Source organism: Sabethes cyaneus, chromosome 2 (genome assembly GCF_943734655.1).
Source record: "Sabethes cyaneus chromosome 2, idSabCyanKW18_F2, whole genome shotgun sequence".
In the NCBI taxonomy this organism is placed as follows: Eukaryota; Metazoa; Arthropoda; class Insecta; order Diptera; family Culicidae; genus Sabethes; species Sabethes cyaneus.
Window position 1 is genome coordinate 189039912 of NC_071354.1, and position 13107 is coordinate 189053018.

At 38.7% G+C, this 13107-nt stretch overlaps 1 protein-coding gene across 1 annotated transcript in view; it reads left to right on the forward strand.

Moving 5' to 3' along the window:
• The first annotated feature begins 7701 nt into the window (after nt 1-7701).
• Nucleotides 7702-13107, forward strand: part of LOC128736459 (uncharacterized) — a 77915-nt gene continuing 72509 nt past the window's right edge. The window contains exon 1 of the mRNA XM_053830942.1: nt 7702-9519. Within this exon, the coding sequence (XP_053686917.1) occupies nt 7702-9519 (1818 nt within the window). The remainder of the gene's footprint in view (nt 9520-13107) is intronic.

Below are 13107 nucleotides of genomic sequence, written 5' to 3' on the forward strand. Positions count from 1 at the left end.
TCATCAACACTTGTAGTGGTTTTCTTTTAGTTTCAACCGACTCTTGGAAGTCACTATAAATACATATCGATAAGAATTACAAGTTTTAAAAGGACCTTTAGAAATATTCTTGAGAACCTTCTTTAGTGTGGGCCTCCCTCGCCTTATAAGGGTTTTATGGCTGTTTTATCGCAGATTTGTAGAATTTCAAGTTTTATATTCGGTTTTAAGGAGCAAATGCTGGAGACCTCTTCAAGTGCATCTTAAATTTGAATTTGTTACTTGGGTAATAAGCTAGCGTATGAATTTATCTCAACTCACACTCAATAGATCTGCAGGCCACCTCTATCACCACATTAGGGTGAAGCGTGGGAGCGGTTTATTCGCAGTGTCTAGGCAGATAACGGGTTCTCCTTCGTTTTGATGTCATATCTTTTACTTCAGAGGTAATCGAGCGGTATGAGTTACTGGGTATTGCACAGAACGAAAATATAAATCTCACATTCATCGTAAACTGAAACGGAGATCTATTACATGTCACTATTACAAGGACTATTACAATCGATAAAAAATTGAAATGCAAGATGATGAATTATTTTTTATTTTATTTATTCAATATTTTACATTTAAGACGCCAGCAAATAGTCTAACTGTCCACATAGCAAACAGGCGAATATGTTCGAGAACGATACAGAACAGGATGAAATAGTATCCAAACGGTCGGCTCGTTTTTCGAACATCGACAGTATGGACAACCATACGCTTAACCTTCTTATGGGCAACATTGTAAAAGCGATGCCATCAACCTAATGACTATTTCTTCATGAGAGAATATTTAAAAGAAACTTTTTTTTTGCCGTCTACGGGATAATGTCATTTATTGCAAATTCTTTTGAAGCGTTTTTCAATTTTTTGTTTTAAATAGTAATGTGAAGTTTTCTTTGAAATTTGTTCATCATGACTTACCAGATTCCCTAACACGAACAACACAACGTATCCGGACTGGCTGCTATAAATCAATTTTGCTGTTGCAGTTCAGAAATAACAGAGCAGCCAAGAAAAAAAACAAGTTTAAACGATACAGAAAGCGATATTGGAAAGTATCAAAATGACAAGCTTGCTTTTTAATCACTACCAGTTGAGACAAACATACGCTTAATGTAGAATTACTTGAATTTAGTTGAAGACAGATCAGATGACAGTTTTATTATTGCGATTAACATTCTATTTTGATGATTTGATTTTTTTTTCCTATGTTTTTAATAGAGCTGGAAACATGAGCGAAATTTCTATTGTATGGTAAAAATATTCGTCTTTGGTGTCACAAAATGACTGCTATCAAGTGTGACTCTCAGACCTTTTACAGGGCTACAAAGTTCCATTTTGCATGCGCTCATTATATACGTAAAATGTTGAGTATTACGAAGGCGGGCGAAAGTTATGATGCAACATTTCGATGCATTTATCTCTATACCATTTACGACCAATGCTAAAAGTTCACATCACGTTGTAAAGCGTCGCGTTCGAGAGAAGTTGTGACAGCACAAAATATTCTGAACTTGTCGGTATATAGTAACTTTTCACACTCAAGACTATCACAGATATCTTTTACGAAAAGTGTAAAAACCAATGAACCCAGAATACTGCCTTGTGGCACTTCAGAAGGTATATCAAAACAATACGACTTGGTACGGTTCAGGTTCACAAAAGCAGTGCAACCTATTAAATAAGATAATAGTCAATTGGTTATCCATTCCGGTAAACCAATGCGGTACCTTGTCGAAAGCCTTGGAAAAGCTGTTTGCCTTGCACTCTAATTAAACGGCTGTCGATTAAGAAATACATGTCTTAAAGATGTTTATAACCCACGACTTAGCTTACTTATTTGCGATTTTAGTGCACACGAAACAGAACGGAACATAATTGATCTGACATTTCCTTGAAGTTTTCCACCGCAGTGAAAAATTTTGTGAAAAACTTTTTGTCTACGTCCATGTCGAATAACCACGCTCATGAGTTCTATCGAATGAAATGAAATTTTCAATGCGAAAGTTTCGAACCTGCGCCAAATTTTCCAACCGAGAGTAGCGGTCAATTTAGCTTCAATAATGAATAATTAATTTCACTAGCTCATACTAAACGCCAGAACGGTGTAAAACATTACACCTTTCAGCTCTCCAAATTCGGCCAAATTACCAAAATATTTCTCAATCACTGCAATTATTGTATCGCAGAGAAAGTACTCCACTCGAGAGCATAGTTATCGACTCCATAATCGAACGACTGCCTAGCCACCACTGCTGGTCTCATTCACTCGCTGGGCGATGAGGTCTATTCCGTTCTAGTCAATTCAATTCAGTTCGGCTCGGTTTAATGTACTCGAATTCATTTAATTTAATTGCATTTAACTCGACCCTGCTACAGCTCATCATTTCAATCAAATGTGACAGCTTTGTTAGCTGCTCACATCATAGCTGACATGCAACGAACAAAGGTGATGAAAGCTCTCTAGACACAGTCGAGCTGAGGTGTCGATTAATATCGAATATAATTTTCTTTGAAATGAGACTGACGTTGTTTAATGTGATATACTACGAGTTATATGCGTTAGAATTTCTTGATTTTCCTTAATTCAATTTTGTTAGTTTTTCGGTAAGATTAATCAATTGCTTCTCACAGTCACAGGAAATACAATTTTACTGAGCGACGACCGAATGAAGAAAAAAGAATGAAACAGTGCAATATTCAAGTTTAAATTTAGTATCAAGAAGGAATCGAAGAGTTATGCAAAAGAAAACTCTTTCCTGGATTGCTTTTGTTAACTCAACCAACCGTGAATTTGCGTAGTATCCGTATGAGTTCAAACTGGTGGTTCTGTGAGCACACCGCACTGGAGAAAGACCACGAAAGCAATTGAATTCGGTTGCAGCGGCTGGCAACCGATGAAAATTGTACGGCATCGTAAAGGTAACTTATATACTTACGTGTACTCAATCGCTGTTTTATGTGAACGAAACTTTTTTCCAACTTAGAATCACATTTTACCTCAACAGGTGAACGTTGCCGAAACGAGCTCCGTACCGTAAAAGTTTTCAATTTTTTTTGGAACTGAATTGAACTGTCGATATTTTATTTAAGAGGTGGAATATACGAATATTACAAGTTTGCAATTTAGAAATGCATTTAAAATTTATAACAAATCAAACATAAAATCACTAAACTTTTCTTGAAACTTTATATGATCCACAAATTAAAGAATAAATTTGTTGTGAAAACATGCTCTGCTGTAACATTTAAAGCGTATGCGTAAAACACGTACCTATTTACGATGTACAGAAGTAAACTGCAAACACCAACCAACCCACCCACTACAGTTTAAATGTGCACAATATAAAGTATCTTTTCTTTCGTCCTCTTTGTGTACATATTGTGTAAAAGTGAAAAAACCATTAAAAACCATCGTTGTAACTTTTCCAGACTTAGAAATGGATTTTGACGATCCGTTTAAGAATCACGTAATGTGTGTTTACTGTACCAACAATTCGAAAACAAGTCTCTAAGAAGTAAAATACGACACAGATATTGAAACACTACTGTCGCACACGCGATGAAGCACAGATTTCACTTCTCTTTCATCAGGAACACAAAGCAGGAAATTATATCAAAAGACATAGGACCGCATTAGGACTTTTGAGCATACCCACACAACGCCAAGCTGAAGCTTATGACATATTGAATAATGACGAAATAGAAATAATATCGGTTGACTGTGACGCCTTGTGTCTTGTGTGTGAGATCAAACGCTTTTGCCGTAATAAAAATTATTTCCGACCCTACATCAAAGGGAGAAGAATGAGATCAAGACCTACGACGAGCAGCCGGATAAGATTATACGTTGTAACTTGTTATCCAAACGTGGTTTCGTTAGGTTGTGTATGGCTGAATATTCATTCTATCTGCTTTGAAGCGTAAGTCTACCCTTGTCTGGATGGGAAAATATTTTCGAATAAAAAGAAAGATTCAGTGGGTAGAGATGGACACATTCAGGAAAATTCCAATTTAAAATTTAATTATAAATATAGGCCAACCAACGATACAGTTAGCAGATTTTTTCAATAGATTTGTTTGCAAAGGAAATTCACCGAGAAGAAAGTGGCAAATTTATTGGTAACTAGCTGACCCGACAAACTTCGTATTGCCACAAATTGAACAGTGTTGTACATAAATCATGAATCTCGCATGATCTTTGTCACAATCTCGAGTATTGCAAGTTTCTAAGGAGTTCCACCTTTGATGATTCATTTTGGCCGTTACGTAACTATGAAAGCATGGGTAGTTTAATATACAAATTTCCAATTTTTCCGAACAGTAAAGTAGAAAACAACTCCCCCCATTGCTGACCCAGAAAGCGGTTGACAAACCGGATAGCAATATTCGCCATGATTGTATCTTTTATAACATTTTGCCGAGTACCATTTCGCGAAAAACCTTAGGCGGAATGTACCATTTCACGGAAAACTTTTCCGTAGAAAATACCATTTCGCAGCGGTGATCCTCTCCTTACTTGCTGTCGCTCGTTTGGACCCTACTGAAGGAAAGTAATAGAGGTCAGTAGACCTAGGAAAACAAAAACACCTAGACAGAGGTGATTTCTGCGGGGGGCTACCTTTCGACGGCGGGTCGCCGGCAACACTCGCAGCCTACGGTCGTCTCGCCCTGAATCATCTAGTGTTACTATAGATAGTTTTTAATGGTCTTATTAGGCCATTGCAAATTATTTTTAAAGTTTTTAAAATGGGCTTCAAAAATCGGAGGACAAAAAATAATTTGTAGTGTTCACGCGTCTTACATCAAACACAAATGGAAATTCAAACAATAGAATTTGCAAATATCGCCATTTTTTCTTTCTTTTCGTAGGTTTTTGTATGGAAAACAATAACAAGTATATGAAAAGTAAGAACAGATTTGGTTTTCACGTTTAAACTTTAGGTAAAAATGCATTAGTTTTTCTCAACTAAAAAATTCTCTTTCCGTTCAGTTATCGAACACTGGAAGGGCCAAAACTTGATAAAATGTTTGTCCAATGTTTTATGGAAGAGACTAAAATTTCTCGAGCTCGATTAGTTTTTGAGTTACGCTAAAATTTCTGTTTTATTTGTATGAGAGTCTTCATCCCCCTATCACAGGGGTGAGGGGTCTCAAACCATCATAAAATAAATTCATGCCTCCAAAATCCCCCACATGCCAAATTTGGTTCCATTTACTTGACTAGTTCTCGAGTTATGAGGAAATTTGTATTTCGCTTATATGGGAGCTTCTCCTCTTAAAGGGGAGAGGGGTCATAATTCGCCATAAAAAAAATTTCTTCCACCAAAACCTCCCACATGTCAAATTTGGTTCTATTTGCTTGATTAGTTCTCGAGGTTTGAGGCAATTTGTGTTTCATTTGTATGGGAGCCCCACCTTTTAGGGGGCGAGGAGTCTCCAACCGTCATAAGAACCTTCTCCGGCCCCAAAACCCCTACATGCAATTTTTCACGCCGATCGGTTCAGTAGTTTTCGATTCTACAAGGACAGACAGACAGAAATCCATTTTTATATATAAAATTCCACCTCCATAGGCTAAGAATTATATCTAACAAAATTTAATGCTGTTTGCTTATTCCAGATGGTTTTAAGAAGTTTAAAGTCCAATTATCCATATGTTTCGGTATTGCTAGCTATTGTTTGAAGTCTACTCCAGGTCTTACTTCTAAGTCAAACAGAAACGAAAGTCAGAGTCAAAGTTCGTAAGCCAAAAATTAAAAGTTAAAAGTTAAAAGTTAAAAGTTAAAAGTTAAAAGTTAAAAGTTAAAAGTTAAAAGTTAACAATCAGAGTCAAGGTTTAAAAGCCATAAGTCGAATATCTAAAGGGAAAACTAAAAGTCGCAGGCTCCAATTCAAAAGTCAAAATTCAAAAGCCCAAAGTAAATAGTTAAACGTCAAGAGCAAAACTTGGAAGACAAACATCAAAAGTCAAATGAAAGATTATAAATTAACTGGATTAGCACTCAGTTTGAATCGAATTGCTGCAAAGGTGTGTATTAATTCTCGGGTATATTTTCAAATTCACCTAAGTAACAATGAGAGATTCTCTTTGCGTCTCCTCTCTTCCGTCTTTCACGGCTACATAAATGCAAAGAACGGAGGAAGGAAATTTTCAAAACATTTAGCTAACTAGTGACTCCGGCAACTGTTTTATGCAAAGCTGATGTGTTAAAATGCTTTAGGATCGCCGTCAAAAGCGGAAGAGAGGAGACGCGAAGAGAATCTCTCATTGTCACTTAGGTCTATTTGAAAATTTACCTGAGAATTAACCAAGAGTTCATCTCTTGGTTGTATAACAACTTATTGCTAAACCTTTTTTTGTAGGATTTGACTGGTTTTTAAAGCGCGGGTTAAAATGTCTAGTTGGGTCGGTCGGTCCAACTCGCTATATCCTATATCGTTTATAAATTTCGGGTTCGAGTTAGCATGAGCCCAGGTCAATTTTTCGTTATTATTTAACCCCAATTCTCCATACATCTCCCATCCGACGGCTTTAGATATTACTCTGCGTACATGTGAGTCACCAAAAAGTATAAATTTCACGGTGAAGAGCCCCAACAAAAAGAGCTCCCTATTAATGATGAGAACAAACAATATGATTGCAGCAGTTTCCTTACAAAACTTGTTTCAGTGTACTTCATCCTGCACAGGTCAGATAACCCGTCAAACCAGACATTTTTAGAAAACTTAGGCTAGTTTCATATGCTTGAAAATGTCTGTCGATTCTGCCCAGAAAGTTGTTTAAAGTTTGCCAAAGGGTCCTAGAATTTCATGAAACTTTGTACATAGACATTGTTATTGGACTTATGAATGAAACGCAAAGTCTAGGTGCTACATTCTGTTTTCGAAAGTTGTTTTTGTTCGACAGACGTTACAATCAACTGTTAGAATGCATGACAATTGCAGGGCTAGTGCGACGATTTTATTGATTCTCGCAGCCTCTCTCAGCTGAGATTGGAACATACGATGACTAGCTTGCTAGATCAGCTTCGTACCTCGAGGACAACTGGAAGGCTTATGAAAAGACTCCTTTTTCTCTTTTGACGTAGGACTACGCCTTTGTTTACTATACTGGGACAGGGTAGCAATTTGTGAAAACGAAAATAGAAGTGTAACGTTTGAATGAAAGATTTCAAATGCTAATAACTACTAAACTACTGAATGAAACTGAACAATTTATATGTCGTCGGATAGATAAAATGGTCAGCAATTTTATAGGGGGGTAAGAGAGCAATTTTAAGGAGCGCGTAAGAGGGAGGGCTCCTATACAAATTAAATACAAATTTCCTCAAAACTGGAGAACTAATCAAGCAAATGGAGCCACAAGCAAATGGGCATGTGGGGGTTTCAGAAGGCAGAATTTCTTTCTACGGTGTACTGAGACCTCTTCCCTTCCAAAGGGGGGGGGGGGGCTCCCATACAAATGAAATACAAATTTCCTCGTAACTCCAGAACTAATCAAGCAAAAGGAACCAAAATTGGCATGTGGAGGTTTTTGGAGGTAAGATGTTTTTCTATGATATACTGAGACCCCTTCTTCTAAGAGGGGGGCTCTCATACAAATGAAATACAAACGTCACCTCTCCTACACCGGCCGCAATTCCTCATCCCGATAGGCCAATATCAACTTCATGCATGTCGAGTGCAACCGAGGAATCACTGCTGTTATACTACCAGAATGCCTGCGGGATGAATACTGTCATCGACGATTATTTTCTCGCGATCTCAGAAGGTTTCTACGACGTCATCGCGTTAACGGAGACCTGGCTCGACGACCGCACTCTACAGTCTCAACTCTTGGGACATGAATACGAAGGCTTCCGCTGCGACCGCGGTCCTCACAATAGCTCGAAAAAAACCGGCGGAGGGGTGCTCGTTGCTGTTCGCCGTAGCCTGAAAGCATCCAGAGTCAACGACGTAGCTTGGAACAACATTGAGCAAGTCTGGGTATCTATAAAGTTGAAGGACCGTAACTTATATCTTTGCACCATTTATATTCCACCCGATCGTACTCGTGACAAAACGCTGATCGAGTCCCATCTCAATTCAGTGTTGATGATAGCTGCGAAAGCAAAACCGCGCGATGAAATAGTCATTATCGGCGATTTTAATTTTCCTAACATTTGCTGGCGCGCCTTTCGGAACGGCTTTACCTACCCGGATCCTGACCATTCTTCATTTCACACCTGCGCTCTCGACCTGCTCGACGGCTACAGCTGCTCAAATCTGATTCAGATCAACTGCAACGCGAATGAAAATGGACGCTGTTTAGATTTATGCTTCGTTTCCGCCAGTGAATCTGCTCCTCGGTTGACGATTGCTCCCGTCCCTCTAGTCAAGCTCGTACCTCACCATCCTCCACTGGTTCTCTCCCTCCACAACTCTCAAAGACCTGACTACCACGAAACACCTCCTCCATCTAGTTACAATTTCCGTCAAGCCGACTACAACGGACTTTTGCTTGCATTACAGAACTTCAACTGGTCGATAGTCTTACTTCAACACGACATTAATATTGCAGTCAGCGAATTCTCCTTGCTAATGAACCAGCTAATCGAGCGCTTTGTGCCTAAATCACGGAGCACGCCTTCTAAACATCCTCCATGGCAAACACCGGAATTACGTCGACTAAAAACTGTAAAAAGGGGTATTTTCCGGAAACTTTCCGCGAACAGGAATCTTCACCTACGCGAACATTATCAACATTTGAACCATGCTTATAGACGTCTTAGTCGCCGCTGTCACCGCAATTACACGAGACGTATGGAAGCTAAACTGAAATCCGACCCCAAGCGATTTTGGAAATTTGTCAACCAGCAACGTAAAGAATCCAGTCTACCGACTACCCTAGAGTTTGCCGGGGAGACGGCAGATAATACTCCCGCAATCTGTAGACTTTTTGCAACGAAATTCTCTAGCGTCTTTTGTAATGAAACACTTACTTCAAGTCAAATCGACACTGCTGCTAACAATGTTATTCCTACCGGTCGCGCAATCTCATCTATTGATTTCGACGACCGTGTTGTACTCTCTGCAACTGCCAAAATGAAGCATTCGAGTTCTCCCGGCCCCGACGGAATTCCTGCAACACTTATAAAACACTGTATAACCGGTTTGCTTGCACCAATCTCACATCTGTTTCGCCTATCTCTGGCCAGCGGACGCTTTCCTGAAGCATGGAAACAAGCCTATATGTTCCCAGTTTTCAAAAAGGGAGATCGAACAAAAGTCGATAACTACAGGGGAATATCAGCCTTATGTGCTGTATCGAAGCTGTTCGAGTTAGTAATCATCGAGCCAATCTTCTCCTATTGCCAACAAACGTTAGCCAACGAGCAACACGGTTTCCTCCCAAAGCGATCCTGCACTACGAATTTGCTTTGTTTCACTAATTACGTGACTGATAGCTTTACTGAACGTTCGCAAACTGACGCAATATATAGGGGAGATCAGGTAGACTTGATCCCTTGGGACACTTGATCCATTCATTGTTTCTCAGCAAATACAATGTTTTTTTTATGCAGAAAAAAATAAAGTTGTACATTTCATTCAACTAACAAAATTGCAAAACAAAAATGTAATAAATTTTTACATTGCAAGGAAAATATAATATAATAAGATTTGCAACGGAATAATTCTCTATACTTCTTTTTTTAGTGAAGTCCAACTTTTTGGCTACGGAGAACTGTCTTGAAATTTTTTAATTGCTTTTCAAACAAAAAATTAGCTAAACATGTGTATTCATTGATACTATATACATTTTGCAATAAACCTTGTATACATTTTACAAAATTAATTTTCAGTAAAACTTACTACTACAGGTACACTTGATCCACATAATTTCAGTGACACTTGATCCTCTTATTAGGAACTGAAGAGCTCGGAATCCGTTATGTCGTAAATAATAAAATGAACAATTCTTCATATCGTAAACATTCGTCATGTAAAAATCATGAATAGTCAGGAGATCCGGTCAGAACGACTGCAAAAATGTTCATCTTGAATGTAATGACACTTAAGCGATATGTGAGAAAACGAAAAAATGCTTCTGAAAAGATCATTTAGCAACCGGACTATGGAGGAGCAACCCGTGCATTTTACAAGGAAGAAGAAAGACTGCTCGGACGGAAGTATTTATCTGAACAAAGCAACTCATCTTCTTTGAAGAAGAATTCTATTAATCATTGGTACCCGATGATTCCGAACAATACAATTATCAAAACACCTGTAGATATAAAACCATTTCCAAAGGCATCGCCACGTAAAAATATGCGAAGAGTAGGAAAACGAGGAGATGCACATCGTTACAGATGCACCAACGAAATTGAAGCTGGAGGCTGCTCTGATTATTAAACAGGAAAAATATAATGCTTCAAAAGTTCAAACCCAACGAAAAAGTTCTCGTCGCAGATTATAAAAGATGTCCAAAGCTATACTTTTACAGATCGATGGACTTAACGATTTCTAAATACTTTTTATACTTTTGAATTAGGCTGTTGTACACTAAATAATGATACTACATGAACTAGGCCTATTTTAATAAAACTTCCAAATGAAAGTTGAGCTTTAAAAATATATATTTGCAAATGGATCAATTGTGCCTAAACTGGGGATCAAGTCTCCCGGATATTTTGAATATGTACAATTTTCTGTACATTCCAAAATATCGCATATCTCTTGATTAGCGCTACGTATCACTAACTGATAAATTGTAGGCAGTAAGCTGTATTGTAAACTGTCGCAAAATTGAAAACCCAGGGTTTTGTTTTAGTGGACATTTGAGAAATATACATAAAACAAAATGGGGATCAAGTCTCCCTTGTTTCCCCTACTGATCTCTCCGCTGCCTTCGACAAAGTCAACCATCGTATTGCCGTCGCCAAGCTGGACCGCCTCGGATTCTGTGGGAGCTTGCTGAACTGGTTTACATCCTATCTGACAGGACGAACTATCCGTGTGAGGATCGGTCAGGAGATCTCGGATCCATTCTCCGCCTCGTCTGGGATTGCACAAGGCAGCCATCTGGGTCCGCTGGTCTTCTTGCTTTATTTTAATGATGTACATAACTTGCTCGACTGCCCGCGACTGGCGTTTGCAGACGACTTGAAGTTATTCTCGAAAATCAACTGCATCGGCGATGCCCATCTCCTCCAGAAACAACTGGACATTTTCGCGCATTGGTGTGCACTAAACCGCATGCTACTCAACCCATCAAAATGCTCAGTAGTGACGTTTACCAGGAAACTGCAGCCGCTGAACTTTGATTACAGCCTTGATTCAACTCCGATCCCACGAGTCGATCACGTGAAGGACCTAGGCGTAATACTGGACTGCCATCTCACCTATAAACAGCACATGTCATTCATTGTGTCTAGAGCCTCTAGAATGCTCGGTCTAATTATTCGCATGACAAGAGAATTCCGAAACATACAATGCCTTACTGCCTTATACTGCTCATTAGTGCGATCTCCTCTCGAATATTGCTCGTCAGTGTGGAATCCACACTACAACAACGCTGTTTTACGGATCGAAAATATCCAACGTAGATTCGTTCGCTATGCTCTACGCCTTCTACCTTGGAGACAACCTATGCAGGTCACTCCTTATGAGGAACGTTGTCAACTTCTCCGACTCGACACACTCCAGCTTCGCCGCGATACCTCTCGTGCAATGACTGTCGCAGACGTTTTAACAGCCCGTATCGACTGCCCAGACATCCTCCAGTTGATAAACATAAACGCCCCCTCCAGAACTTTAAGGATGGTTCCAACACTACGTCTACCGCACCGACGAACTAACTATGGTGCTAACAGTGCAATTATAGGCTTGCAAAAAGTTTTCAACAGAGTGTCAGCCGTTTTCGACTATCATGTGTCCCGTAACGTGCAACGCACAAAAATTATTTTAATATTAAGACGACTCTTTTATCATTAGGGCAACTGTGTCTGTTGATATATACATGTAAATGAAATAAATGTAAATGTAAACTCTAAAACTAATCAAGCAAATGGAAACGCATGTGTGCGATTTTGGAAGAATAAATTTATTTTGAATTTATTTGTTTTATGATGGTTTCAGACCCCTCACCCCTATGGTAGGAGGATAAGGTCTCTCATACAAATAAAACAGAAATTTTTGCATATGTGCCATATTTTCTGCTATGTAACAAGTGATAAGCTGTGAAAATAAACTAGTAAAACCTCCTCGGAGCAAAACACAGTGAATCGAAAAGAGAAGGACATTCGAATGATACGTCATATTTGCGATGAACGTGTTTTGGCTTTAATGTTTTTTGTAACCAATGGCTCCTTTAAAGGCCACAAGCGAGTTAAAGTAAGATTATTGAAACATATCAAGCTACGCATAATCATATTCAATACAATAATCTGTGGGCTGGTCATGCATTACCATTTCAAACTTTATGATGCACACAAGTGATTTTTAAGAGAGATCTTTATGTCTCAAAAGTTGCAGGCGTTGTACTTATGAAATCCCGTCCACGTATTTTCATTTGAACATTCACTTAAGCAATGGCGCTCACAGATTCTTATAAACATACATATACCAGAAATGCAGTTTACATTAGTCTTTGATCTGATTATCTGATATACGTCAACCTTTCGTACAACCCTTAGGGCTGTATACCTTGTAGTTTTTTCAGACTTTTTAAAAAGGAATGTCATGCGTGCGCTGTCACTGGTAGGCCACGCGGTTAACCGGTAGGATTGCAACCCTACGCTGGCTGTTTTGATTTGATACGTGTTTATATTTCGTTAAAATGTGTCCCTCCAGGAGCGCCCAATTTTGGCGGGTTCTCGGAAGCAACCGTGAAGAGCGCAAAATACTAAATGAAGTGAATGGTTAAAAACGCTCAAGGAGTACACACAATGCTGACAAAAGTTGAGGTTATTCTTAATTTAGGAACACTTAGTAATTTCGTCGCTCTTTTTAGGTTTTTTTAGATTTTTTTAGATTTTTAAATTTTTAGATCTAGATTTTAGATTTAGATTTAGATTTTTAGAAAATTAGAAATACTAATAT